The sequence below is a fragment of the Nyctibius grandis genome, chromosome 15 (assembly GCF_013368605.1).
Source record: "Nyctibius grandis isolate bNycGra1 chromosome 15, bNycGra1.pri, whole genome shotgun sequence".
Classification (NCBI taxonomy): domain Eukaryota; kingdom Metazoa; phylum Chordata; class Aves; order Nyctibiiformes; family Nyctibiidae; genus Nyctibius; species Nyctibius grandis.
The window spans coordinates 917,560-944,411 of NC_090672.1; the positions used below are offsets into that span (position 1 = coordinate 917,560).

Genomic DNA, 26,852 nt, shown 5'->3' on the forward strand with positions numbered 1-26,852 from the left:
ATGGAAAAAGCCCCCCCAGATGTCTGGTTCCTGCTCTTCTTCCCGATCCGTGACTGTAGGGCCCTTGGGGGCTGGGTCCAAGGTGTTTATCAGAGCCGGTGGGATGCAGGCTGTGATTGACATTGCCACTTTCCTGGCATAAAGTAGCTACAGGGATGATGGAAACATACTTGTTGCTTTATCCAAAGAAACTAAATCCTTTCCGTTGACCTTAAGTAAAGGCCTCAAGGGCAGATTTTTTTTCTTTGCTTTTTAGTCTAAGTACAGGCTCCTGAAATTAAAAAACAAAAAATAAAATCAACCAAACCCGTCCCCAGTCCTCCTCCCTACGATGTATTTTATGGTTCTTGCTGTGCTGTTTCATAATGAAAAAGCACCTGGCACGGCCCTTTGCATAATTTATTGTTGTTTTACATCAGGAAGGGCTCCAGGTGCCTCGCAATAAATTTCCCAGGGCAGCATCGCCATTTCCTTCTGACGACCGCAGCAGTGTGGTCTCCGCAGGATTGTACCGTGGCTGCCTCAGACACGGGTAGTGTGAACACTTCGCAGTGTTTGTGACTGATAGGAAGCGCTGCTCTGGGAGCAGCCCCGTTTCCACAGACATCTGGGCTGGCGGCACCTCCCACTCGCTGTCCGGTTGAAGGTGCTTGGGACAACTGGACCCTCCAGGTTCTCTCTGTCCGTGTTTCAGCAGGCTTGGCATTCGACTGCGACTACGAGCGATGTGTTAAATAATGCTCTCCGGCGAGCAATGACCCCAGCTCCGGTTTGGGAGGAAAGCTGCTGTGTGACACTAGTGTGGCGCTCTCCTCTCTCACAGCCTGGCACGAGCACGGTCGTGCACCTCGCTGCGCCCGTGCAGCCACGTGCTGGTGCATTCAGCACGCAACGCTCGCCCAGGCACAGGTTTAAGCTCTTTTACCACAGCTGATCTGCTCCCAAGACTCGGGTAGTTTTAACTCTGTTGATGGCTATTCATGTGAATGGTATTGCCATGCAGGCTGATACCAGGGATAGTAAATGCTAAAGGTTAATGGTGTATTTTTGCGGTTTTGGAGACTTCGTTCTCAGGTCTTTACTACTGGAAGTTTCCAGTCTGAGGGAACTAATCTTAATCTGGTTGCAATTTCTTGCACTCGAAGCCTAACCTACTTTAGCCAGGCTTCATAGTGGAGGTATTTATAGAAACTGTTGCAAATGCTGTTGGTTGTAGCATAAATCATGTATTGCAGGTTGCAGAGGTGTGTGTCTGCTGGCACGGGGAACGTCTGTGCAACTGTGAGCCGCATCCCAGCCTTAAATCACCGAGATGTCTTGCTAACATTTTGTCTAGTACAACTGTTTTACTGTGTAGAGATTTCATGAAGTTAATGGCCAGTGACCCTTCCAGAGTCCTGGCTGGTCTGGGCTTGGATGTTTGTGTACTCCCTAAGTGGAAGCACACTTGGGGCTGTAGGTGAATTATGGATAAATACTCTTTCTAATGAGCTGACTTCTACAAATGAGCATGCTTAGCACATTCCTGCAGTGCAAGGAATCGTCATCTGGAATTTGAATGCTGACTCTTGGATTATACTAAATTGAAGGTTTCATTGAAGGGCAGTAAACGTCGGTAACATAGAGACATACTGAAAATACTTGAAAATGAGCTTCTATAGTTACAGTTCTTAAAACTAATAACTCAAACCCCAGGCCTCTTCTTTCATTCAGACTTCCCAAATAAACTGTGCTGTTTGCTGAAGCTGTTCGTTTTGTTTCAAAATTTGACGAGTTTTTTCTTGAAAAATGGTTTGTCTTGAGGGCAAGGCTGGAAACCTGCTTTACTCCCAAATTAGTCGTGCTGATGTTGGAGTACATCCATGAGCAAGACTGGAAAGAAAGGCAGTATAACTGAAGGATTGGAGGTTGGAAGGGTCTGTGGCAAGGTAACGCTGTGCTAGCAGCAATAGAGATAATGAGCTGTGCGTCCTGGGTACGTTCGGGACGTCAGCAGCTGCAAGGCTGCAGCTCTGAACACGGGTAAATGTTCTTCTGCTGTCTCCACATCAAAGCAAGCGTTTTGTTAGCAGACAAGTTCTAACAATTTGGATAGTAAGAGCTGTTGGAAGAGCAGAGAGATCTGTGTTGTTGGGGTTTTTTTCTATCTCGGGTGAGAGTTGTCACTAGCTTTGCTTTGAGATGCCCTGGAAGAGATCAGACCTGATATTTTGCAGTTTTCTCTTAAGAAGATAACCTCAAACGTTCAACTCCCTTCCCAAATGGACCCAACCCATCTGACCTCCTGACATCCCTTCCTCCCCGTTTTCTCTGTCTTTGTTGACGTGTTTTAATTTTATCAGAGAGACGTAAAAAGGTTGCGCAGTTCATTGCAAATCCTTTGGTCATCTCCCTGCTGTTTGCTGCCATGACTTATTTTCCTGTGGTTGTATTCCTTTTCTTCTGGTTATACCAGAGTAAGAAAATAGAGCATAGACTTGGTTCTTGGTGTATTACTACTCCACAAACAACAGAGGGACTTCAGCGTCCGACCAGAGCGAATAGTCAGCTTTGCACTAAGACAGTCACACTCACACTGATGACAAGAGGTTGATATTTCAGATTTGAACCAAGTGGAAGGCATTTTGGCAGGGATCAGTTTGTATCCCTGCAAGACAGAAACCTTGAAAAAAATCCATTCAACTACTGCCATTTTGAATACCTTACTGCTTGGAAAGTGAGCATTTTCTTATGCGTATCCTGAGCATCGTTAGCAGTGTTGTTGAGGTGTGGTGTGCAGGGATGGGGGTGAGGAAATTCTAGGAAGATGGGATTACTTTCTCCAACAGAAGGTGACTCAGAGGTTTGAAGAAAGATGAAGTAAAAATAGTAATACAGAATATAACTGTGCAGGAATGCTTGCAGACTGCACGTTATCTGCTAGATAGCTATTTCTTCTTGTGTGAAGACTGGTTGGCTGCGGTTGTGGTAAAGAGGCCTCAAAAAGAGCGATGAGAGCCTAATTGCAGAGCCAAGTGCTTGGATTAATCCTAGTGATGGATAGGCGCACATAAATAATGATATACTTAACCTAGCATCCATTTACCAGTGCAGCAAGAGACAACTGCATGCTATGAGCCTGAATTCTTCGTCTGTGGCCATTGTGTAGGCAGGTCTCCAGCGTGAGCTTGGCAAGGCTTCCCAGCCGCCCTTCACAGTGTCTGTTTTGGCTACAGTCTATGAAATGCGAAGGGATGTGCATTAGTGGAGTAGCTGGTCACAAGGGATCACATCCTCCCTTACCTCAGCTCCGTGCAGTGGCCTGTTGCTAAAACAGCAACATCCTTTTAAAAATGGATTTGAGAACAAGAATACCATCATTTCATGGCTAATTTGAAATAAGGATTGCTGCCCTTATGGATAGAAGATTAACTTATTTGCAATCAGAAAGGCATTTTATCTGTCTTTTTCTTCTCTGACAGCAGCATAACTTAGGATACAATCCTGTTTAGATTCCCTCAAAACATAAGCAAATACTTCCCTTACCACTTCAGCTCAGCCAGCGCCAAGGCCATCCTGCATTCAAATATAGTCTGAACTTAGTGTAACCATTAACATACAGCTGAACAAATCCACTAGTCAAAACAGGGAAGACTCTAAGTCAAGAACCTTTATAGTTTCAGGTGTGGTTTTGAGGATTAATCTGATTTATGAACAAGCGATAAGTTCCAAAGTTGCTTCTCCAGTAATCTTTACTTTTCTAGTTCTCAGAGAAGGAGATGTTATAGTAACCAATGATTAGAATTATGTATTAAAGTTAACAAAACCTTTAAAGCACGTTTAATTTATGTAAGGTGGATATTTCTACAGCACATTTTTGTACCATTTTGAACACACAGCCTCGATAGTGATAAGGGCATTAGTGAATTTCGCAAGCAACGTTAAACCAGGCCTGTTTATTATAGAACAGGGTGGTCTGAATTAAATCTGTGCATAGCAAAATCACCAGCAAAACTCTTACATCTAAAGAGGCTCTTTTGCCTCTAGTTAGTTTTGAATGACGTTTCTGTGAGGAATAGGGTCTTGGAGCTGTCAAAAGTCTTTTTGGGGATGAAACTCAAGACTCGTAGAGTACGTAGCTGAAGTACTTGATTTTTGAAAGGCTGCTGGAGAAGACAGCTTGCTTTGACTCTCATCAGACTTCTAGTTCATTTTAGCGTGTTGCTTCATTTACAGTACGTGTGTCACGGTTTAAAGCTGGGCTGGCGATTAAACCTGCAGCAGACGCTCTCTGTTAACCCTCCCCCCCCCCACCCGAAGGGAAAGGGAAAGGGAAAAGGGAGAGAGACTTACGGGTTGGAAAGTTAAAACAGTTTTAATAAACCTATAATAATGAAAAAGAGTATAATAATAATATTGGAATAATCAAATATATACAAATATATATACAAAACCAAGATCGAGCTCCCCCGATGTCGGCAACGTCACCACCGGCACTGCAGGGCAGGCTCCGGGAAGGCCCAGGCTGGGCCTAGCGACGGTCGAGAGCTGGATTCAGGGATGCACAGATCAGGATCGGGGGCAGCAGGAAAACAGTCGGAGTCCTCCTTGGACACCAGCCATAGCAGAAAGAGCAAGAGGGCGCCAGAGGAGCGAGACCCTCGTGATCCCCCCCGCTTTATACCGAGAATGACGTGTATGGGATGGAATACCCTCGTTGGTCAATTTTGGGTCACCTGCCCTGTCTGCTCCCCGCTGCAGCTGTGACCCCCCTTCGGCTTTTCACTTGTAAGCAGTGAGGAATTCAGCGGTGACCTTGGTTTCTCTAAGAAAAAAGTACAGCAAGAGCCTTACTGCACAACATCCCTACCGGTGCCTCAGCGATAACTACAAACTTCGAGCGTTATCAGTCCTGGAAGCAGACACTGTCTGCAAAAACATGCAGTTAGTTTCAGAAAGTGCAGTTATTTAGAGGAGACTTAGCTGAAAGTAAAAATCACTGAAAGGAAAATCGGCCTGGTTTAGGCCAAACCAGGACAACGTGTTTCCACGTGACTTGTGCTGAATGGAAATTCCTCGTATTTCTCAGGATGTCCATTTCTCCCCTGTCATGTTCCTTGTTCATTGACTGAGCAAAAGCAAACCATCCTGTTTGCTTCCCAGGGGCAGGTTATGCTTCTGTATTTGTTGCATTTGTAGAAAATCCATCTCTAGATGGTGGATAGACATCATTGGAACTGTTCTTGGAAACCTACTGAGATAGAAATCAATAGACTGACATTTAACAGTGATAAAAAATGTTCTGTCACAGTGTGAAAACAGGAGGAAACTTGGTGTAAAAAGTTTGCAGGTAGTAAGAATAGGAGCAGGTTTTGAGAAGAGGACATTTTTCTGACAGGAGTTTGTAGTTAATTGTGTCATTTTCAGTGTTGGGCCACTTCAAAGAGCAATGCTGTTCTAAGTTGTATAAACATTGCTGTTAGAAGGGGAAAATCTTCCAATCCAAACCATTCTGTGATTCTGTGAATATTCTTGTTGGTCATGCAAATGTCTGATCTGTCAGGACATTGTGGATGATTGACATCAAAGATGTGGAGAGGTGGTAAGTTCTGCAGAAATTGACTCTCATTTTGATTTTGCCACCTTTTTTTTGGTTTTGTTCAACTCCTCCTTTGTTTCTGGGTCATGTATAAGGGTGAACTGAGTTCTTTGGCTTCTTTTAGGTGATTCTTCTGCAGTTCATTTGACACATGAGCTGCAAGAGCCTGAGCTTAGAAACTCTCACTACAAGAAAGACATTGAGGTGCTGGAGCGTGTCCAAAGAAGGACAGCGAAGCTGGTGAAGGGTCTGGAGCACAAGTGTGATGAGGAGCGGCTGAGGGAACTGGGGGTGTTTAATCTGGAGAAAAGGAGGTTCAGGGGAGACCTTATCACTCCCTACAACTGCCTGAAAGGATGGTGTAGCGAGGTGGGGGTCGGTTTCTTCTCTGAAGTAACAAGTAATAGGATGAGAGGAAACTGCCTCAAGTTGTGCCAGGGGAGGTTTAGATTGGAGATCAGGGACAATTTTCACTGAAAGGGTTATCAAGCACTGGCACAGGCTGCCCAGGGCAGTGGTGGAGTCACCATCCCTGGAGGGATTTAACAGCCATGTAAATGTGGTGCTGAGGGACATGGTTAGTGGTGGACTTGGCAGTGCTGGGTTAATGGGTGGATTTGTTGATCTTAAAGGTCTTTTCCAACCTAAATGGTTCTATGATCCTTGTAATATTTCATGCCCTGAAATTGCTTTAAAGTGCTTTGACCTGTAACTAGTTTTTTCTCTTTTTTTTGGTCTTGGAGTTACCTAAAACATCTCTTTGTGCAAGGTAGAGGAATACTGCAGAGCAGGATGGTGCCTTCTGGCTTTTCCCAGGAGGGCTGTAAGACGGCTGGGAATACGACACCCGCTCTAGGGTGCAGGCAAAGGAAGGTTGTTGGAGGAATCCAGGTATCATGCCAGCTTCAGTGGCCGGTGCCTCCTGGGATGAGCAGCAGTGAGTCATTAAGACATCGCCCGGGAAGCCTGGAGGGAGGGGGGGTTCAGTGGCAGGGTCCGGGGAAGGTGGGGTGGAAGAGGCCCCTGTTTCAGCATGCTTTGGTGGAGAGGAGCGCAGATTTCCTTGCGGCTGAACGGAAACAAGACAGGGTCTTCTGCAGCCCGGTGGGAGGGCTGGGAAGGGACATCTCCCTTTGTAGTCACTGGTCCTGCTGTTGCTCGAGCAGGTCATCTCAACTTCAATTAAAAATACATAGCCAGTGGTTGGAGCGGTGGCTAGGACCACTGCCACCCTACTATTTATTTATTTTCTTTTGTTCTCTGCTTGGCGACCCACTTGGCAGAAGGAGCGTGCAGCAGATCACCATCCTCACTCAAGCCTGAATATCTCCATATGCTGTTAGGCTGAGGAGGGTCAGGAACCCCGTCAGCCCTCCTACGGTTGGGGTGGTACATAAAAGACATCCCAAGGTGCCCTTTCCCTTCCTCAGCACCATCCACCCTGGGTCTGGTGGCATGCCCAGGCAGCGTTTAGCAGGTCGCACCCCTCTGCCGCCGTGGCTGACATTGAGCCTGCCAGCGTGGATCTGTTTAAAGGAGTGGTTGTGCCTGGAGGGTGCTCGGGGCCCTGGTGTGGAGGTGCCCCATAAGCCCTGGCAGCTGGTGCTGGTATTCCAGCTGTCACAGGAGGTGCTTTGGACACCTCGCTTTGGCGACTGACGGAATGAAACAAGGGAAGACCTTGGGGTGAGAGCTGACTCCCGTTTCTCCATCCCTGTGTCCCTAACACAAGCTATAATTTGCTAATGTTCTTGTGAAATGCATTTTCCTTTTCTTACAATATGTTTTATCTTTTCCTGTTTATTTTCAGATGTTCTTAATATTTTGTTGCTCACAAAAAGTTTACTTTATGTTCGTGTCTCCCAGGTAAACGCAAAGCGCTGAAGTTAAATTTTGCAAATCCACCTTTCAAGTCCACAGCAAGATTTACTCTAAACACTTCTGGAGTTCCTTTCCAAAATCCACACATGTGAGTATAAAGCCAAAGGCACAACTGGTGGAACAACTTTGAAATTATTTAGCCAACACACAGTGTTATTTTAATGCAATTTGATTACTTCAGTTATTTGTAGGTTGCTCAAATCTGTCAGTTTGAGTCACTATAGAAGAATTTTTTTATTTGTTTGGTTGTGGGTTTTTTTCCCCTCAGAATTAAAAAAAAAAAGGTTAAATTTTGGATCTTCCTGTTTTACACTGGAGCTACTGCTTTCCAGAATTGATTAAATTGAGAAAAATTGTAGTTGCTAATGCAAGATATGCCTATAATGAAGTTCCAGACCTGTTCACTGTCATTTTCCGGTCTCTTTATTCAGTGCTTATTACTTTTCGTTAGAGTGAAGTTCTTGTTTCTGTGTTACTTGTGAAAGACATAACTGTGATAGATGTTTTTTTTTTCCAGCACTAAAATAAACAAAGGTTTGAGGACTGTCATTATACCAACATGGAGATGTCAGGGAGTTATGCAGTGATGAGCTCTCACTGAGTTTTTCAGATAGCTAGCTACAGGGTATCCCTGTCCAAAGTTTGAATGCAAGTGTGGCACAGAGCTGTTCCTGACGCTAGTAATTAACAGTAGTACATCGTCACAGAAAATATTAGCTTTGTATCCTCAGATCCACCAATCTGGATTGATGGGTGACGCACCCACAGCCTGTTAGGTGTGGCAGAATGCAGCTAGCATGCAAAGGTGTCCCCAGTTTTTTCCCCTCTAAGTTCCCTGTCAGGTCTCAAGGGTTTTGTCAGTGGCAAGTCTCAGAAACTGCACCTGTAGCTTCCTCTGCTGCCTGGAGTCTCCGGGGTGTCCCTGGTTATAGGCTGCTTCTGCTTGCCTCTGCATGTTGCTGCCTCTCTCCTTGAGCTCAGTGCCTTCTGCTTCCCCAGGATGGACCCTCTGAGGTCTGTTCCTATTTCTGGTAGCTTCTTGATGCTGGGGATTTTCAAGCAAGCCTTTATCAAGTTAGAAACATGTTTCTGATGAGTTCTCAACAATAATTACATCATCTAGAAATTTTATAGAGTACTTTACATGATTCTTCTTTCCATCCCAAGTGACCTTTCCAGCAAGTCCTCCTCTCTGCTTCTCTCTGTTTTCCTCTCTGAAATATTCTCACTCTAGAGCTAGCATTTGTATATTCACTTTGTATCTCGCCCTCAACATCATCAAACCCTTGTAACAATTTTCTATAGAACCCCATCGGGGACTGTTTCCTCTCTCAAACCTCCCCATGTCCATTAAGTAAAGGACTTAGTCTCAGCTAGCAAGTTCCCACCATCAGCCATCTATAGGGATTTGACTTTTCTGTGTTTATCTACACAGATTTCTGTCTCACATTCACTGGAAGTCACACTGGCTCCTGTCTAGCACAGAAGAGCTTCATTGTTAGTTGGTGACATCTTAAGTTTCATCTATGTACAAGTGACTGTCAACATTGTCCATTAAGAAGGCGCTGCTCTGTCTCTGTGGGAGTTGCAGTTGTTGGCTGGGGTTGGATCCTGGGCTGGTTAATGGTGTAATTGGTTCTGAGGGCTTGGAAGTGTTTTGGGTTGGATATGATAGCTGTTCAAGTGTCAGAAATGATGGTGATGTGTCTGCGATAAAGCTTTCTCGGGAGGCTACAAGCCGTACTACCCATTTCTCTTTGAAAGAGGTGGATGCTGTTGGTTGGATTGCTTTCCCTGTGTTGAGGCTGACTAAGCTTGGATACAGCTAATTCATCCTCACGTTCTTTGTGTTGTCTGGAGTGGGTGCTGTTCCTCAAAAGCAACGTTCACATCTCCTGGTTGCATGCTTCTCTTAAGTGTTTGTCTTGCAGCTGGTGCATCACGGTGATGTCTCTGCATCTCTCACCTGCTTCCTGGAGAGGCTGGAATCTTTTTCACTCTGTTGTCTAGAAACCTTTCTAGAGTTCAGATTTGAATTGGATATTCCAGACCTCCTGGCCCAGCCGTGTTCCCGATGCAAGGTGTGTTTCTGGTCACTGAATCGCTTTTCTTCCTCAGCCTGATGGAGCAGAGTGGCCTCGGTGCCCTCCTGAAATGAGTGCTGGCTCAACGCTGCTGGGGGTTTCCCTGTGCAGACCCTCTTGGTCCAGATGGGTGGATCTGAAGATACAGAGAGGTCAATTTCTCACACGAAATCTGGGTTTCTGTGACTTGGATCCACCGATCTGGAGGTGTCCTGTTGCTCCTGCCTCCAGGAGGGCAGAGGGTCTTGTGGTCAAATGCCCATTGCCTGCGCCGAGCTCTGGCTGAGGTGTGAGAGGAGGCAGCCAGCAGTGTCCTGCAGCTGCTACGAGATGTAAATTGCCTATTAGCTGTATTTTGCTTGATTAACAGGTTTTGGTCGGGGAACTGATCAGACTGGATTGGTGGATGTTCAGGTAAGATTGTGGTTTCTTGCTATGTAGACAGAAAGCAAAGGAGGAAATGGGGCTCCTCGTGCCTGTGCGTGTGTTAGGAGGGAGGAAACCTCTGCGTAAACTGCATCACCGGAGCAAAGACACCGCTGCTGAGGAGGGAAGGCACGTCGTGCCAGAGGTGGCCTTGGAAATTTCAGGATATTGGGTGTAGCCGTGCTCCTCCTCAGCGCTAAGGCCCCCACGTACCCCTCAAGGTGTGAGTTTGGCTTCCTTTTTAGGCTTTGTTTCTTGGTCTGAGAGGCCCCGGGAGCATTGGAAAAGAAGTTGGGGAATGTGGAGGAAACCGTTTCAAGAATCACCGTAAGCCAGGGTGGAGTTTAGCTCCTGTGAGCGGGGGTGATGCACATGCGGCTGGAGGGGACTTGGTGCAGTTTCCACAGGAGGTTTCCCAGCTGATCTGTGCGCTATTTCTGACTCCATTCACGCGTGCTAGTTCCTTGCTTTTAACGACGTGTTATCTGGAGGAATAATTTCAAAGGCTGTGGAATCCCAGTTGCAGAACGTGATGTTATTAAGACTCTGACCAGTGCTTCCCAGTTGCCTTACATCCCGTGGCACAGAATACCCTCTGTAGCCCAGCGAGCATCACGCCTGCTGTGCTTCTGCCTGGGGACTGTTGCCAGGGCTTCGCTGCTCTCATGGGTAGCGGCTTTTTGTTGTTACATGGGCTGTGCCCTGGAGTATTTCCAGGGGCGAGAGCACAGATTAAACACTACTGAATGCAGAAAGTTGGGGCACGGGTTCCCAAATCTTTTTCCTGCCCCTCCTTGTCTTTCCGTTCCCATCTGCCATGTTTTTGAGCCATGTCCTATGGTTTGGGTCTCAGGCTGGGGCTGCATCCCTGCAGGGTGTGTGAGTGTGCTGCCATGGGTGCGCAGGGAGCGCAGGAGGTTGGGTGCCAGGCCAGGATACAGAGCAGCATGTAGGAAAGCGAGACCATGTGTGAGAGCAGGAGGAGCCGGTGAGTGGTCGGGACCTCTGAGCTTTGCTGTGCCATCTCTGTGATGGCCTTGGAGCTGAGAGCTGGTGAGGACAGTGGCTGAGTGGCAGCGGGTGACATGGTCCCGTTGCTCCTGCCCCATCCCTGCACAGCCCACAGCACCCAGAGTCCCTGCCCAGGACACCTCCTTTCTTCCCGCTTCCCAGCACATCCACTACCAGCTGTGTTGGGTTGTCTTGAAGAAGGTCACCTTTGTCACAGATGACCAGGAAACCAAGCAAGGAGGAGACTAGCAAAGCAGAGGCTACACCTGCTCAGACTGGAGCCACTGGCAAAACCACCTTACATCTCCAGGGCTGCTAGGGTTTTGCCCTAAATATTTTCTGAATTAGAACATGTTAAAATCAGGGGGCTTTGAAGTGACCTTTAATTAGGAGACTGACTCAGGGAGGCTTTGAATGAGATTATAAACTGGAGGTACTTTTCTAGTTGCTGGAATTTGAGCTATGGCTCCCTGAAGTCTCCCCTTGTGGTGATGCTGAGGGCTGCGACATCCCTTATTACAACTAAAAGGTGCCGTGAATGGCTTTGCTGGACAGATCCTATGGGGCAGGTGGGCAGAGCCCCAGGATGACGTGTTGAGCAGCAGGGAGCGAGGCAGGGGGTTGGAAGGAAGGTCTGTTCTGGTTCTGTGAATGCGTGTGACTGATGGAGCTACGGAGGTTGTGCATCTTGTTCAGTTCAGCCGTGACCGCTACCATGAAATCTACTTTGTAAGTGCAAAGAGAGATTTTTTTTTCCCTAGGTATGGCATGCTGCCCAGCCTCGTCTGTAGAGTGTCTAGCACAGTGATATACGTAATTTTACATGTGACCTATACAGGGTAAAGGCAGAATAGAGCCTGAATTACAGAGAGTAGTTGGAGAGTAAAATTCTTACTTGAAAGGATGCAGTCTAGAGAAGATGTAAGAGTTTTATGGACAACTGATGCCCCTGCCCAGGGAAGTGGATGCTTCTGCTTGCGCCTGGTCAAAGTCAGCAAGGCTGTGTGTGATTGTCGTGCTCTGCAGGCTGGGTAACAGTGGAGGCTGTGGACAGCTCTCAGTTGAGACCACAGTTCTCATTAGTTCAGACTGCACGTCTGACTTAGACCAGGTTAACAAATGCGAACTTTGTTTGCCCTGCAGTAGACATTGTGGAGGCTGGAGGACACAAGCCATGGTTAGGGTGAGCTCTTAAACTTCCAACCCATTGTTTTTCAATTGCTCTTTCCAACTGACTGAAAAGCATCCCACCTTCTACCTCACCTATTCTGTGTCCAAGTAGGATTTAGGTCACAAACAAAATTAGATTACTCAATTATCTATGTGTAAGCTCTACAGAGCTACTTGCAGCTGGTGGCCTTTGCTGAAAGGAGGCTCAAATAACACTAACACGGGAATGATGTGGTGAGATGTGACTGTATAGCTGTGCACGGCAGGTTTGCCTGGCAGCTCTTTGTGTTGTGTTGGCATCCATTGAACCAAGTGGTTCGGTTGGCTGTAGATGAGTTTTTCAGTTTTCTGGAAAGCACTGTACTCTTCTGGTGCAGCGATGCCTTGGTCTTGACTTCAGAATCCATCTGCTAAGAAATGAGCATACACAAAGAATTTTGTTTGACACCTGGTTCGCAGCATGTTGCTGCTCGAGTATCCTGTCTGCTGGCTGGGAAGTCTCTTTGACTGTCAGAGGTGCCACCTCTCTAGAATTTGAACACCCCAGAGCATTGCAGTCTCATCTGGAGAGGTGACAAAATGAAATGACCTCTTTTAATGCTCACAAACGCAGCTTCTGAACTCTCTGCTGGCCTGTTGGACTCCATAGCCTGTAGCATGTGGGTGTCTTCATGGATTCATTGTGACTTAAGCTTCCAGAGATGCCCCATGTGAACCTTCTTCTTGTGACGCCTGGGAGAGTCACATGCTTTCCAGGTAGATACCCCAGGAGTGTGTTGGCAGATGTTAGTTTAATAGACCTTCAGGGTTGGATTCCTCAAAAGCAAATGGAGCTCCAGTTGCACGTCAGACTGTGCTGCTTCCTTCTTTTCTGTATAGTTCAGGGACTGTCGTTATTCCTGGAAAGGATTTTTCTGGCTGTCCCAAAGTCTCTCTCAAGTGTCTGCTTCTCTTTTAGTCTCCTCTTATGCTTTTCCAAACCTTTCTGGCATGTGATTTCAGGCTCTCTAGCTGCATAGCCTACAGCTGGTTGAGTTCATTAGGAAATAACCTGTGAGAGTTACTACCATTTGTCTAAAAAATATTAAAAACTGAAGTGGAATATCCTAATTGGCACGTTCACAATTACTTGTGTGAATTTTCCTATAAATATTTTCTCTGTCTGTTCTCTATTTCTATCACAGTCCTTTCACATCTTTATTGTTACTGATTTCTGACACCTTTCTGCTGCATGATACCTTCCCATCGCAGGGTGTGATGCCTGGAAGCCTTAAGAGACAGGTTTCAGTGTGAAAGGTACCAGTTAAGAATTTGAATATTTTTCTGTGACTATTCTTCAACAATTCCTTAAGGTTGCACTATCTGAATGTGATCTCTGGGAAACTTGCTTGTATTTTCAAGTACATACAAGTGAAATGGGTACCTCCAAGGACTCAGCAAATACATTTAGTGTTTGAGTGAGTCTGGAAAACAGGCTTTCACTTTTAATACAAACACCACCGTAGGTTAAGTGCTAGAGCAGTGTTTCTTAAACATAATTTTTTTCCAGGAGCTTTCCTGACAAATTGACGAGTTTTGTCTTGTATTTAACCATCCTGTTTCTTCCAGAAGTTTACAATTTCATTTGGCCAGTGACCTCTGTGGCCTTGGTGACAGAGAGGTGGTATGGTTTGTAAAACGCCCATGCTCAGTATCTCAGACATCAAGTAGATTGCCTCTTCAGAGAAGGTGCTACCAAAGTTAGGGTGAGATTTTGACTGAACATGCTGCCTTAAGGTCTTTTTTTTTTTCTTCCAAGTTTTGGAATTTCTATAAGGTGCTAATCCTGCTCTACAGAAGAGCCTTTGTGTCATCTGCTTCCAAAACAAACTTCACGAGCAACTTCCATGTCCCCTGGAGCATCAGTGCCCTGGTAGGACTGTTCTCTTCTTTCTGCAAGGGTTTTAATATCTCAGCACTCTGCTTCCGAATTTAGGCCTTCTGTGTCTGGAACCAAAATTTGGAGCTTTTATATCTCCATTAAGCTCATTCACATTCATTTTTCAAAGGTGCTGAGCATCTAGCTTCCTGCCACACTGTTGGGACCTGGGTTCCTCAGAACTTCTGGAAACCTAATCACCTACGTTTCAGTGTCTAAATGAAATACAACCCCATGTTCTATACTGATCTGCCTCCCATGGGTTCTGAGTGCTTCACACGTGTTGAGTGATTTAGCTTTGCAAACCTAAATGGTTGCACGAAACTCCACGTTCCCCGTTTTGCAGATGGGAAGCTGGGGTGTGCTGTAGTTTGGAAGAGATAAAGATTAGGCCAGAGGTTGTGATGGCGTAGGGAGTTCAACAGGGATCTTTGATGACCTGCGCCCCACAGGTTAGCTCTGTGTTACCTGTCCCATTGCCGGTGCAGCTAGGAGCTGTTTTCCTGGCTCTTGCATGCACACAGCCGTGGTCAGAGCCTCTCATTTGGGAGCAGCATTTCAACCTTGCAGCCATGACCCTCTCGGTGTGCCGTGCGGTGTGTAGCGGGGCTGGTTCCTGGTGCGCAAGGGAGGCCCGTCCCTGCCGTGGTGGGGAAGAGCAGCCGACGGCTAAGAGGCTGTAAGAAGATGGTGACAGTGGCAGTTACCTTCCAAAGCACCAAGACCAGGCCCGTCCTGCCCTGACGGGGACAGCAGGGTGGGTGGTGGGAGCAGAGGAGGAGCCTGTGGTGGCAGCGGGGGTTATCCGGAGGCAGGGGAGGCTGGAGCCTTCTGCGCCTGCCCAGAGCCACCTGGGGACCCCACGCCTCTGCAGGCCCCTGCGGGGACATGGCCATCCCCGGCCACTCACAGGCCCTGGCAGTTGGCACACAGATGTCTGAGACACACCGAGGTGTGAATTTGCAGCGTTTCCTAATTCAAGGCGTGATGTCTGATGCTCGCAGTGCCTCCTCCGGCCTGTTTTCACCAGTGTGTTGGGCAAGGGAAGGTGGGAAGGGAGAGAGGCAGAGCTACCATCCTGTGTTGCCTGTGAAGGTGTTTTTAGTGATACTGTCCACGGTTTTCCTGCTTCAGGGACAGTGAGATGGTGTCTGAGGAGAGTCTCTGAAGATCAGCACTTTTGACTTGACAACCATATTTTTTCTGCTGAGTTTTGAATGGTGTGTGCAGGGAGGCGAAACATTCTGGTTCGGTGGAAATTGGAGAATTATCAGGTAGAGCAGTGAGGTGGAAATGTTAATTTTCAAACTGAACCTGACTTCATTTGCCATCAAATCTGCATCAGTGTGGCTGCACATTGGAACACAGAGAGGCTGTACAGAAGAGCAAAGCTGGGTGATGTCTCCCTTGGGTAGAAGTATCCTGTAGACTTTCCTTCTAGTGCCTGGCTTTTAGTGAGATGTGCTGCCTACCCTTTATCTAGTAACATGTCTCCATGGGTGACCTGTGGCTGGCCAGATCCTTCCCTGAGACTCATAAGTTAAGAGTCATCATCCTTGACTCCATCCATGCTCATGGCAAAAGCCAGGTGTCTGCAGCCTGCTCAGGACCAAGCTCCTGCTTTGGAGGTACCTGTCACGCTCCAGAGCCTGGAGAAGAGCCAGGGGTGACTGTGTTTCTTGCTTAGTCAGCTTGGTTTAAGAAGCCCAGGTTTATAAACCTGAGTATGAGGTCAACGCTTTAGTAATGTTTTACGTGGTCTAATGGGGAAGACGGTTTGAGAAACATCTGTCGTCCTGACCATTGGAGAGTTGGAAATTTCCCCAAGTCTCCTTGCTGTGTTTGAGATGGGGGACAGCTTCAGACTACGAAGGCTTTGGTGTGGTTTAAGAATTTCAGTTTTATTTAATTCTGCTGCTTGTGTCCCGACGGTTCAGAGGCGGCGCTGGGTCTGGCAGGGGCAGAGCTGTCGCTTTAGTGTTCAGTAGGCCTTGGGGATTCCTGAGTTACAGCCCTCTTCACACGTCAGGAAGGACACATCTGGTCCTGGCATAGCTGCATAATTCACATGAAGATGTTACTAATGCAATGCTTGTTTAAGAAAAGTGAAAGTAGGTCAAGTAGTTTCAGAGTCTGTATCAGCTTTTCTGTTCCCTTCAGACTGTTGTGATAACAGAAGCATGATTTTCTCTCCTTTTTTCCTTTCCTTTATTTCTAGGTGCTGCATCCCCTAGCAAGGACAGCAGTGTGCATGCTTATATGCAAACTGGTTGTAAGTCTTGGTGCATGGAGAATTAAAAAGCATTCAGGACACCAAAATACCCTAATCTTCTCTGGAGGGTTAGAGAGAAAATGGGAGACCACAGCTCCATTCATGCTGGACTTCTCAATAACATTTGAATCTGTTGGTATATTTTTCAGAGTAATTTAAGAGCTGTGTGTCTGTGCTTTACCATTTTATCTGGTAAATTCTGTAAGACCTTCTAAAACTCATATTCTGTACTTCATAGAGGAAGTGTGATGTGTTGCCATCTCTGAGCCTTCCCATGGTCTGATTATCTACATTCAACAGTAACTTCTTATGATTAAGAAGTACAGGTGAGATCTACAATGGGAACTGGAAGTTGCCAAAATTTCTCACTTCCTCCCTCCAGCGATGAGCTGTCTTTGGGACTTGAGCTTTTTGATCAAAAATATCCTGTGGCACCTGTTACCTGCATCCCGAGGTGCCCCTGGGGTCTGTTGAGCTATGCACATTGCTGCTGTCCTGCTAAGACCAGAGGGGAAATTGAGCATCCCTGTATCTGAACTCACCAGTTTGTAAGGCATGCTCTGAAAACATATCAGACTGTACTGATTTTAGTTAAAATTTATTCAGGGAGCAGGAGGTGCTGTTGCTTGTCTTTATATAACATCTCAGAGCCTGGACTGCCCTCCTGGCCTTTCTCCTTGAGCTTCTTTTCTTCTAGACCCATGAATCTGGCTTTCTGAGCTGGGGATTGATCCAGGGGCAATAGGTGTCCCATCCTGTATAGAGTCATGGAATGGTTTGGGTTGGAAGGGACCTTAAAGGATCATCTAGTTCCGAGCCCCCTGCTACGGGCAGGGACACCTTCTACCAGACCAGGTTGCTTCCAACCCCATCCAACCTGACCTTAAATGCTGCCAGGGAGGGGGCAGCCACAGCTTCTCTGGGCAACCTGGGCCAGTCTCTCACCACCCTCACAGTAAAGAATTTCTTCCTAATATCTCATCTCAATCTCCCCTGTTTCAGTTTAAAACCATTGTCACTCATCCCATCACTCCATGCCCTTGTAAAAAGTCCCTCTCCAGCTTTCCTGTAGGCCCTTCAGGTACTGGAAGGTGCTAGAAGGTCTCCCCGGAGCCTTCTCTTCTCCAGGCTGAACATCCACAGCTCTCTCAGCCTGTCTCCATAGCAGAGGTGCTCCAGCCCTCTGAGCATCTCCGTGGCCTCCTCTGGACTCTCTCCAACAGCTCCGTGTCCTTCTTCTGTTGGGGCCCCAGAGCTGGACACAGCACTGCAGGTGGGGTCTCACGAGAGCGGAGCAGAGGGGCAGAATCCCCTCCCTCGACCTGCTGGCCACGCTGCTGGGGATGCAGCCCAGGACACGGTTGGCTTTCTGGGCTGCCAGCGCACATTGCCGGCTCATGTTGAGCTTCTTGTCAGCCATCACCCCCACGTCCTTCTCCTCAGGGCTGCTCTCAATCCATTCTCTGCCCAGCCTGTATTTGTGCTTGAGATTGCCCCGACCCAGTATGTGTCAGGGACCGGTTTCCTGGAACATGTATGAAGTCCTGAGGCTGGAGAGAGCCTATATCCCCATGTTCCCTCCTTCTTGGGCAAATACAGTAACTGCCAGCTTCATATGCAAAATCATCTGGTGTTTGGAGAGGAAAATGGGAAGAAGCAGATTATTATATGTAACGTCTCTCAATATGTATGTTTGTATGCGCACACACACAGGTTTCATCGCTACCTGTTTTTTTGATAAATATATTATTCAATAATTATTTACAAATAACGAAGTAAGACATCGCTTACACATTGGTCTGAACTTAGTGCCTGTGTATAGGAGTGGTCTGTGCTGCATTGTATAGATGGTATATCTGGTTTCTGACCCTAAGTGGCTGTTACTGTTGGACTCCAGTTAATCTGAGATGGTCTGTCACAGACATTTTTTTGCTGGTTGTGTGACATACAGAAATGTCAGAAAAGATTTTATATATGGACCACCACTATTCATATCTGAGATGTAAGTTGGACTTGAACTGTGTGTTTCCAGATGTGGACCTTGCAAACCACATTCCTGCAGGAAACCCCAATAAACAACTGCCATTGCTAGCTGTAGGAATGAACTTTGTTCATTGCTATTCTGCATGCTTGGGATCACACCATGTTTCTTCAGAGCAAGAGTACATCCTTTATCTCTTCAGACATTAATCACCATTTCATAGTAAAATATCTTGCATTTTTCCCCGGTTACGGAGAAGTGAACCGATTCTTCTGCTTTGTGGGTTCACACTGGAGGAATCAATCATCCCTTTTGTCTTCTATACACATCAAGAAACGGAGAATAAAGAGAGGAGAGTCTGCAGATTTGCAGACTGCTTCGACCCCACAGGTCATAGTCAACAACTTCTGGTTTTGTCCTTTGCTTAAATGAGTGACTTCCAGCGTGTACCGTGGAGGACATCTGGACTGAATGAACAGGATGCAACCCAGGAAAAACAGCTGCTGTACAAAGAGCTCATGGAAAGGACACTGTGGTGGATTGGATGGACGTGATGGAGGAGGGTCTGGCCTGCAGGGCTGAATTGGTTTTGCCATTCTGCTCGTTTGAGGAACTGACTTCTGAAAAACACTTAGATTAACTGGATTCATGGTGTATTATGTTGGTGAAAACTACAAACATCATCTTTGAGATTCATGTGGGACGTTCTTGCCTCCCATTGTGAAGGTCCCTCCATTTTGGGAAACCTCAGAAAAGAAAGAACAAATGGCCAAGCCAGTCTACAGTGGATTATGGCGACCGTAAATGGTCTTCTCTTTGAGCCTGTCTTAATTCCCTCCTTTATGAAATATGCTTGGACTAAATCTGGATGAGCAATTGGTCCTTCATGCCCAACGTAACTAACGCCTTTGCAGAGACAAGTGCAGATCAGTTGAAAGTGATTGTTTCAAATACCTCTGGCTACAGCAGCATGAAGGTGGTTGTCCTCTCTGAGGAGTGTGGGGGCTTCTCTATAATCCAGCTGGGTTTGTTTTGTTTCTCTGGTGTTCTAGCTGGGTATTTCATATGAGTGAAAGATGGGCAAGGTGATTCTCTGGAACCATTAACCTAACTCCTTACAGCATTCTTAATTTTCTGTAACCATCTTTACAGAGCTTACAGAGAATTTCCTCTTGGCTCCTCAGAGTCAGTGGAGAAAACTGTGCCCCACACAGCCATCTCGGAGGAGATCAACATTTAAAATCTCACCATACTACTAGACTGTGGAGCATGGGGACCTTCAACAGGCAGTTGCTTTCACTGGCCTGTTGGAGTCTTATGTCTTAGAGAAGGGGCACTTCAAAAATGCAAGCCACATTTGCTCTACTTAGTCTTGTTATGAGCACTCTTTTGGTCACCACATTTATGATAGCTGCATCTCTCTGAAAGTGTCTTGCAGTTAGGTGATTTCTTTGTCTCTCATCTGTCCTTGTCTGCCATAGGAAAAAAAGCGCTGCCAGGTACATTCTTAACACTGAATTTCAGGTTATTTCAGACTGTGATGCAGCCCAAAGTTGTTTTTTTCTTTAATCTCTAATAGAAAGTATATCTCGAAGGAGAAGTTGGAGAGCTTTTAGCTTTCCTGGACTAGGGATGGAATTTTATGACATACAGAAGTTTAAATTAGAAAACTTGCTTGTTAGAGTAGTTGAAACAAAAACGTTTCATGTAGTTGAAATAACAGTGCTCATTATCTACCTCTCTCAAGTGTTTCCAACAAGGAGCTGAGCAAAACCATAATCTTGCATTGCTCACCATTTATAGATAGCTGCACTGGTTATTTGTACGAGTACCTGAGTGCTTGTTTTCCGTGTGCCCTCCACAAAGTGCTTAGCAGGAGCACAGCTTGCCTGAGCTACTTGGACTGTTTGGAGATAACAGGTCCTCGAATCGAGAAAGGAGATTTCTGAAGCTGGACAGCTTGAGAGACTCAGAGATCCAGAGCCTGATTTTTGTTCATAGCGAAGTCTCGTAGTACAGAGTGGTAATTAACCTTCATTTATCTGTCAGTTGTGTGGCTCTGGAGGTAATAAGAAAGGATGTAGTTGTTCAAGTCATGCGAACTTATTAATTGAGAGGCGATAAGATGAATGACAGGCCCACCTGGGAGAGACCACCAGTCCTAGATTGGTGGATTCAGGATGGAAGCTAGATTTAAAAAAAAAACACCACATTTTTAGTAAGCTCTGCTTTAGAGACCACAAGAGAAACAGAGCAGTGGTGGTCAATGTGCCTCGAGGAAACAGCACCTAACATTGGGTATTCGGTTAGTCAGTTGAATGCAATTATTCATGTTTCTAATCATAGTAATAATACAGTTGGAAATAATAATTGCCACTGCTGTAAGAAGACAAATTGCTTATGATTTAATAAGTTAAAATACAGTTCAAACCATCTAATGCTGCATTGCTCCCGATGAGGGGAGGTTGCTTAGGCAAAATTTGGAAGACAAATACCTAGCTAATTTCTTATGCTAAGCAGTGTGACTAGCTGAGTATTGTGTTATACGTTATTGTGTTGTGTGATAACAGCACCGTGTTTTCCTGTCATTTTCGCAACTTTTCCTGGCTGAAGTGATACACAAGCAACCCTGGGTAGTAATCACATTATCCCGTTCAGTTTCAAAAGGAGAGAAGCGGACCTCATCCAGAAACTTTCCAGCAGGCTACAGTAAGCTTAACTGTCTGTTAGCCATTGTCAAATCTTTTCCATACCCACAAAAATGGCATCTATTAAAGTAATGGAATTTGTCTCAGAAATAGCGTCATTCCATTGAGTGATTTTTGTGTAATGATAATGATATTGCATCTCAGGATCATTTTGCAAACTATTTAAAGTGTGTATTTGGGTTCTTTTGTTGATTCTTATGGATGTGTTTGTGCCTCTGTTTCCTACTCTTTCTCGGGTAGCTGACCATGGCTCAGGAGATGTAATGTTTCAGAAAAAGAGCCAGCCTTCTCAGAAGGGTTATTTAAATTAATTAGCTCAGGTTTCCCAGTATTATTCTGCAATGCTTGAATCCAGTGTAAGCTCTGAATGCCCAGGCGTAGTGGGTTCAGTGAATGTGCTCCAGTCTGGCTCGTGTCCAAATCAAAACGAGTTTGAGATTAATGTGCTCGGTTAAATTCGGTACAGGCTTCACCACGATGAATTGAGGGGTTTCCTCCGTGTCAAGGGCAGGGTTAATCAAAATCCATTGTAACTCAGTAGTTTACCAGGGGAGCTTAATGCAAAATATTGACATTTTAAAAGCCTCAGCCAGACCCCGTTGAAGTCAGGGAGACTCTTTGGACCTTGAGAGTGTGTTGGACCGAGTCTTGAGGGCAGTGGAAGGGGCTGTTCAATCTTCCACACTTTGTTAATGTCTTTATTTTAAAGTTTTGGAGGAGCATAGAAAGCCAGAGCAATGCTGGGGAGAATTTCTGCCACTTGGTCATGATGAAAGGGAGCAAGTGTGCTTTTGCTTTTAGTCTGAGTAGGTAAGAGATGCAAAACTAAATCATTTCCTTCCTTTGACACATTTTCTGTAATTCTTTTTCTCATCTAGGAAACTGTTATTTAGTATAATAAGCCTCGGGACAGCTTACATGGGCCAGAGCAAAACCGATTTAGTTCAGCCCCTCTTGCAAAGATGCCATTGCCCATCAGCTTATTGGAAACAGAAATTTCTTCTTGCGAGAATGTGAAAGATTTGTGAGAGCACCAACATTTTCAGCCCTCCAGAAAAAAAAAGGAACATTTCTTTTTGAGACTTTCTCCAGTGAAATTTAAACTAGGGTTGCTATTTCATTAGTGTTAGCCTGCAGGGTCTGAAAACTGCTTTGTAAGTAACACAGACATTGAGATAGAAGCATTACAAGCTCTCTAGGCTAATTGAAAGACTTGGTAAGAACATATTAGGCGAAGTCATAAGCTGTGGTTTTACTCTGAAGTTACAAACAGTGCAGTGTTGTTAAAACCCTGCAGTTTGCATGGAAGCTTTTTTGTTAGGATTTAGGTTTTGGCATTCCTTTGGCTGATTGACCACAAATCAGTTTCTAAAGTCCCATTGTGTCAAGCAGCTTTTACCAAACCAGTGGAGAAGTAGGATATATTCTCATTAACCGTAGTGTATATAGGAGCTTTAATGGGAGACTTCCTAGAAGAATCCAGCACTAGGCAGGCTTGTGAAGCACAGCTGGTTTGCTTGGATCTTTTTGACTCTGCAGATTTGTTTTATTCATGTCAACTGTAATGTCAAAATACCTCAACTTTTGGGCATCTTTGAGTCCTGCAGAACTCTTAAGGAAGTTAAACAAAGAGGAGATAGGTAGTTACCTACAGCATCTTTCTGGCCTTGCTTTATGTCTGATAACTTTCAGTGTTGCTTAAAAAATCCACCAACTTTTCTCTGCTTCTCCCCACGGTCCTTCCTTTTCAGGCCAAGAAAATGCTTCTTTTAGAAAGTTAAACAGTTCGGTGCTAACAGCAGGGCTCGGGGAACTAACACAGCCTGTCCGAGAGCTTCCCAATGTCTCTGTGGTTCTTCCCAGGAGGTTTAGTGGGCCTCTAGCCATGGCAGACCTTCCTGTGTGGGTCTAGCTCGCCAAGCTTGCAATGAGCAACTCCCGCCCCGAATGTGTGACCCTGTCCTTGGCCTGGCCGCAGTGCCTGGCGCCAGCCGTCCGCCTGCCTCCGGCCAAGCTGGACCCACAAGCATTTTCATTTCTGACAAAGGGCAACTGTTTGGAGGAGTTGTTGTCTTGCTTGGTGCTCCTAATCCCTGGAATAACTGCTGTGACAAGCGTAGTAACAATCTGCAGTAAGACAGATACTTCGGTGCCTTTCAAGTGCAGTAATTGCAACGACCTCCTGAGCCTATCAGCTTTTTTTTTTTTTTTTCTTTTAAAACTTTTCAAAAAACAAGACAGGGAGTTGGAAGCTCAAATCCTGGACAAGTCATCAGGAGCTATAGTCCCTAAGGTGCATTTGAAAATCCTACTTTTACCTGTTTGAGGAGTATCTAGCCCTCTTTAGCTATTTATTTTATTTTTTAAATCATACATTAAGCCCCACAAGTCCATCGTACACATCCTGATCATTTGGAGAATATATGCCCAGTTTTGCCCACATTCCCAGCCTTAGAGAGACTTGGATTGCACAGCTTAAAAACGAAATGGTAAGAGGAGGCATATGTCTGATCACATCTGTGCAAACTCTGTACAGGGACTGAAAGCGGATCGGTGGCAGAAGCAGGGACTGGGCATTAATTCCTGTTCACCTTCCCTAGACACTGTTCTGTGTGGTTACCCTGCTGTTTTCTGAAGCAAGCTGATGTAGTGTCCAGTGCACTAGGGTGTAGTGCAGGGTTTAGGTAGGCTTTTTTGTATTCTGGGGGCATGTCCACCCTGTGGATTTATGTCCTCATATATCTGCAGCAGTGCAAATCTAGTAATAGATGTACTACATCGATGATTTCTGTGTTCGTATTGTCTCACGCAGTTTTACACCAGAAAATTCCTGTTTTATATCAATGCAGAGAGTCCATGTTCTAGATTTGCATTTTTTAAGCTGCTTTCTTGGCATGGAAATTGCTTGGGATTTTGATTTACACTGAAAAATTCCTGATATAAAGTGTAGTTTTTTGATGCTAAAAGTAATCATTGCATTCCAGTTGCTGACTCTTAAGATAGGCCATGCTGCTTAAAGGAAAACTGCATTGTTTACATGAGACAAATTAGCTAAATGAGCAAAATCTATGTTAAAGTGTCTGTCACTCTGTCAAACTTGTCATTTGGTTATTTGACCATTTCCCTGGGTATTTGAAAAAAAAAGATAGGCAGGAACTATGATTGCAATACAAGGCAGATGGCATCATAAATACATAATGGAAATTAAGCCAAGCTCCAACACACGAGGTTTTGTGGGTGGACAGCGACGGTACATCTCGATCCAAATCCCTGGAGCTCCGCTGCTCCACGCCAGAACCCATCTGCAGGAGGCCCTCGGTGCAGAGCGGAGGGGGTGTTCCCTAGCTCACATCTTCTTCCCAGCTTCTCGCACCACCCATCCTGCAGCTGCGGGAACAATGGCACAGATCTGCTTTCACACTACAGCTGGGGAGAAACAGGCTTCTTGTGTAGCAAGGAAATAATGAATTCAAATTTGCTTTCTCTTCTGATGTAGGGTAAGAAAAGCAAAGTTTCCTGGGCAGAAAAAACAGACAGGGGGAAGAGTGGAGATGGGTTTAATTGCTTTATTTGAATAAACCACATCAGCATTTAAATTTTTTAACTCTTTGAGGATTTCAATGTAAAATACTGTTTTGAAACAAGAGATGGAAAGGGTTTGCTCAGAAAATCGAATCTCACATTTCATCCTCCTGGTAGCACTTCTCAGCCTTTTTTTCCCCTGCCTTTTTGAACAAGATTTAGCTCTCAACGGTCGTGCTTCTTCCTGCCTGCCAGCTGGCAGGAGGTAGGCAGGAAATGCCCGTGTGCCCGTGCCGCCTCGGTGTGATGCTTGTCCCCTACCTTCTTCCGTCAAAAGAAGAACTATTTTTATGGTACTGACAAAATAGGATGGTCGAGCAGTTAGATAGTAGCTGATTCGTGCAGCTTCCAACATAAGCTGTCTGCAAGACTGGCAAGCCTGGAGGTCATGTTTCTTTGCTTTTCATATTTTCCTTTTCTTTTTTTCTTCTATTCTTTTTTTTTGTCATTTTACTGCCTTATTTTCATTCCTTGCTTTTTAGTAAGCAAATTCTATGGAGAGCCCCACTCAATGCAGTGTTTTATTATGCACAGAAACTCAAAGATATGTAAATGGTGCTAACAGAGGGGTGCCACCTCTGCCTCCCTGGGCTGCTGCATCCATCACATCTGTGCCGTATTGTAGCACTATCAGCAAGTTCCCCAAATTATTCCTGAAGACAGTGGAGGGACACTGTAGGGAGCAGCAGATTGAAAATCTCAAGCTAGGCAGGTTAGAGAGCAGGAAAGACCAGGGCAGGCACAGCACACAAGTGGAGAGAGGAGGTGTTCAGCAAGGCTCTTCATCGAACAGGTCAAGGGTTCAGGACATGCAGCTGCTCAAGGCCCGGAAAGTGCTAAACCAAAGCATCACAGAGAAGCTGAAGTGCATCAGATGAAGCTGTTTGAACCATAGCTGCTCCAGTCAATTGACCTTTGGACCTGACCTCATTGCCCTTGCAAAACCTGGGTTCCAAATAAAACCTGATAGAAGTCAGGGTTGGGTCCACCATCGCATCCAACGGTAGCGTTTGCAGCTGCTGGTTGACTAATGGTTGTGTTTATCAGCATGGAGTCAGCCGTAGCGTGTTTATTCCTCTGGCTGATAAACTCGATAAGCTTTATTTGATAGAATGCTCATTTGGCCGGACCCTGGGCGAGCGAGTGGTGACTTGATCAAATACCCAAGAGAAGTGATCAGAGTCCGAGGGATGAGTTTGACAGAATGTCCCTTGAACACAAGGTGGTGAGAAGTACCTGTTTGCTTTAATATCTGCATGAGATCAGTGTGCCCTGCAGTGGGAAGTGTCTTCTGATGCTGTTAATGCTACTTGAAAGTGGGAAACTCAGGCTTTTGGCTTACTTTATGACCCAAGAAGTGTGAGCCAGCTAATTAATTAATGAAAAACTGAAAATTTGCATGGCATTTTAAGATAAAAAGCATTGAAAATACTTGTGCATTTCCTGCTAATTCAGTGATAGCGTTGCTGCATTTGAATGAGTAATTGGGGGCACCTTAAAACAGCCATTGAACCTCTTCTGTCCTACAAATTTTGGGCATGGTTCTGCTTCTTACCTGGACGAATCCTGGCTTCAGGAGGAGCAGTGTTTGCCCAAGAACATTTATTTAGGTGTTTGGTAAAGACGCACTTGAACAGTCAGTTTTTGTTTTCATATGTCACAAGCAACTTGTCTTGTTCTTTATAAATACAAATGATTGGTTCTTTATTTGTTTTTGAATAAATTAAATGATTACCTAAAATGCTGGGGTTTTTTTTTAAATTAATTGCAGTTTTCCATTAAGAGCAAACTCTTTCTAAAGTCTCCTTGATTCACACAGAAGATCTTGCCTGTGTTGCATAGAAACCCAACTAGAAGAGAGACAGTTGCTGGGAGTGTGGTGGTGTAGAGCAGCAGAAGCTGTGGGGAGATGGGGCTGGGGAGTGTTCTTCAGATTCTTGGTTCTGCATGTCACCAGATCCTGCTTGAAGCTTGATGTATTTTGTGCAAAGTAGAAAGAACTGTGTAAATAAGTGATTAGAATGACTCTACTGTATGAGACACATTGAATTTTATGCCGCAGCTGGAGAAACTTATCCTTAATTGAAGCTGTGGGCAACTGTATGTCATTTTTGATTTAACATTTTCCCTCACCCCCACACCCCCCACCCCAACCAAAATCCTTCGTGGAGTCAGATTGTTGCTGTAGCCTTTGTGAACCACTCTCTTCTAATGTTTAATCAAGTGCTGAAAAGAGAAATT

The 26,852-nt window shown here is 45.5% G+C and overlaps 1 protein-coding gene across 1 annotated transcript in view; it reads left to right on the plus strand.

Moving 5' to 3' along the window:
• The window catches only part of MAP2K4 (mitogen-activated protein kinase kinase 4), a 110,256-nt gene that overhangs the window by 38,487 nt on the left and 44,917 nt on the right, over positions 1-26,852 (plus strand). The window contains exon 2 of the mRNA XM_068413315.1: positions 7,445-7,547. Within this exon, the coding sequence (XP_068269416.1) occupies positions 7,445-7,547 (103 nt within the window). The remainder of the gene's footprint in view (positions 1-7,444; positions 7,548-26,852) is intronic.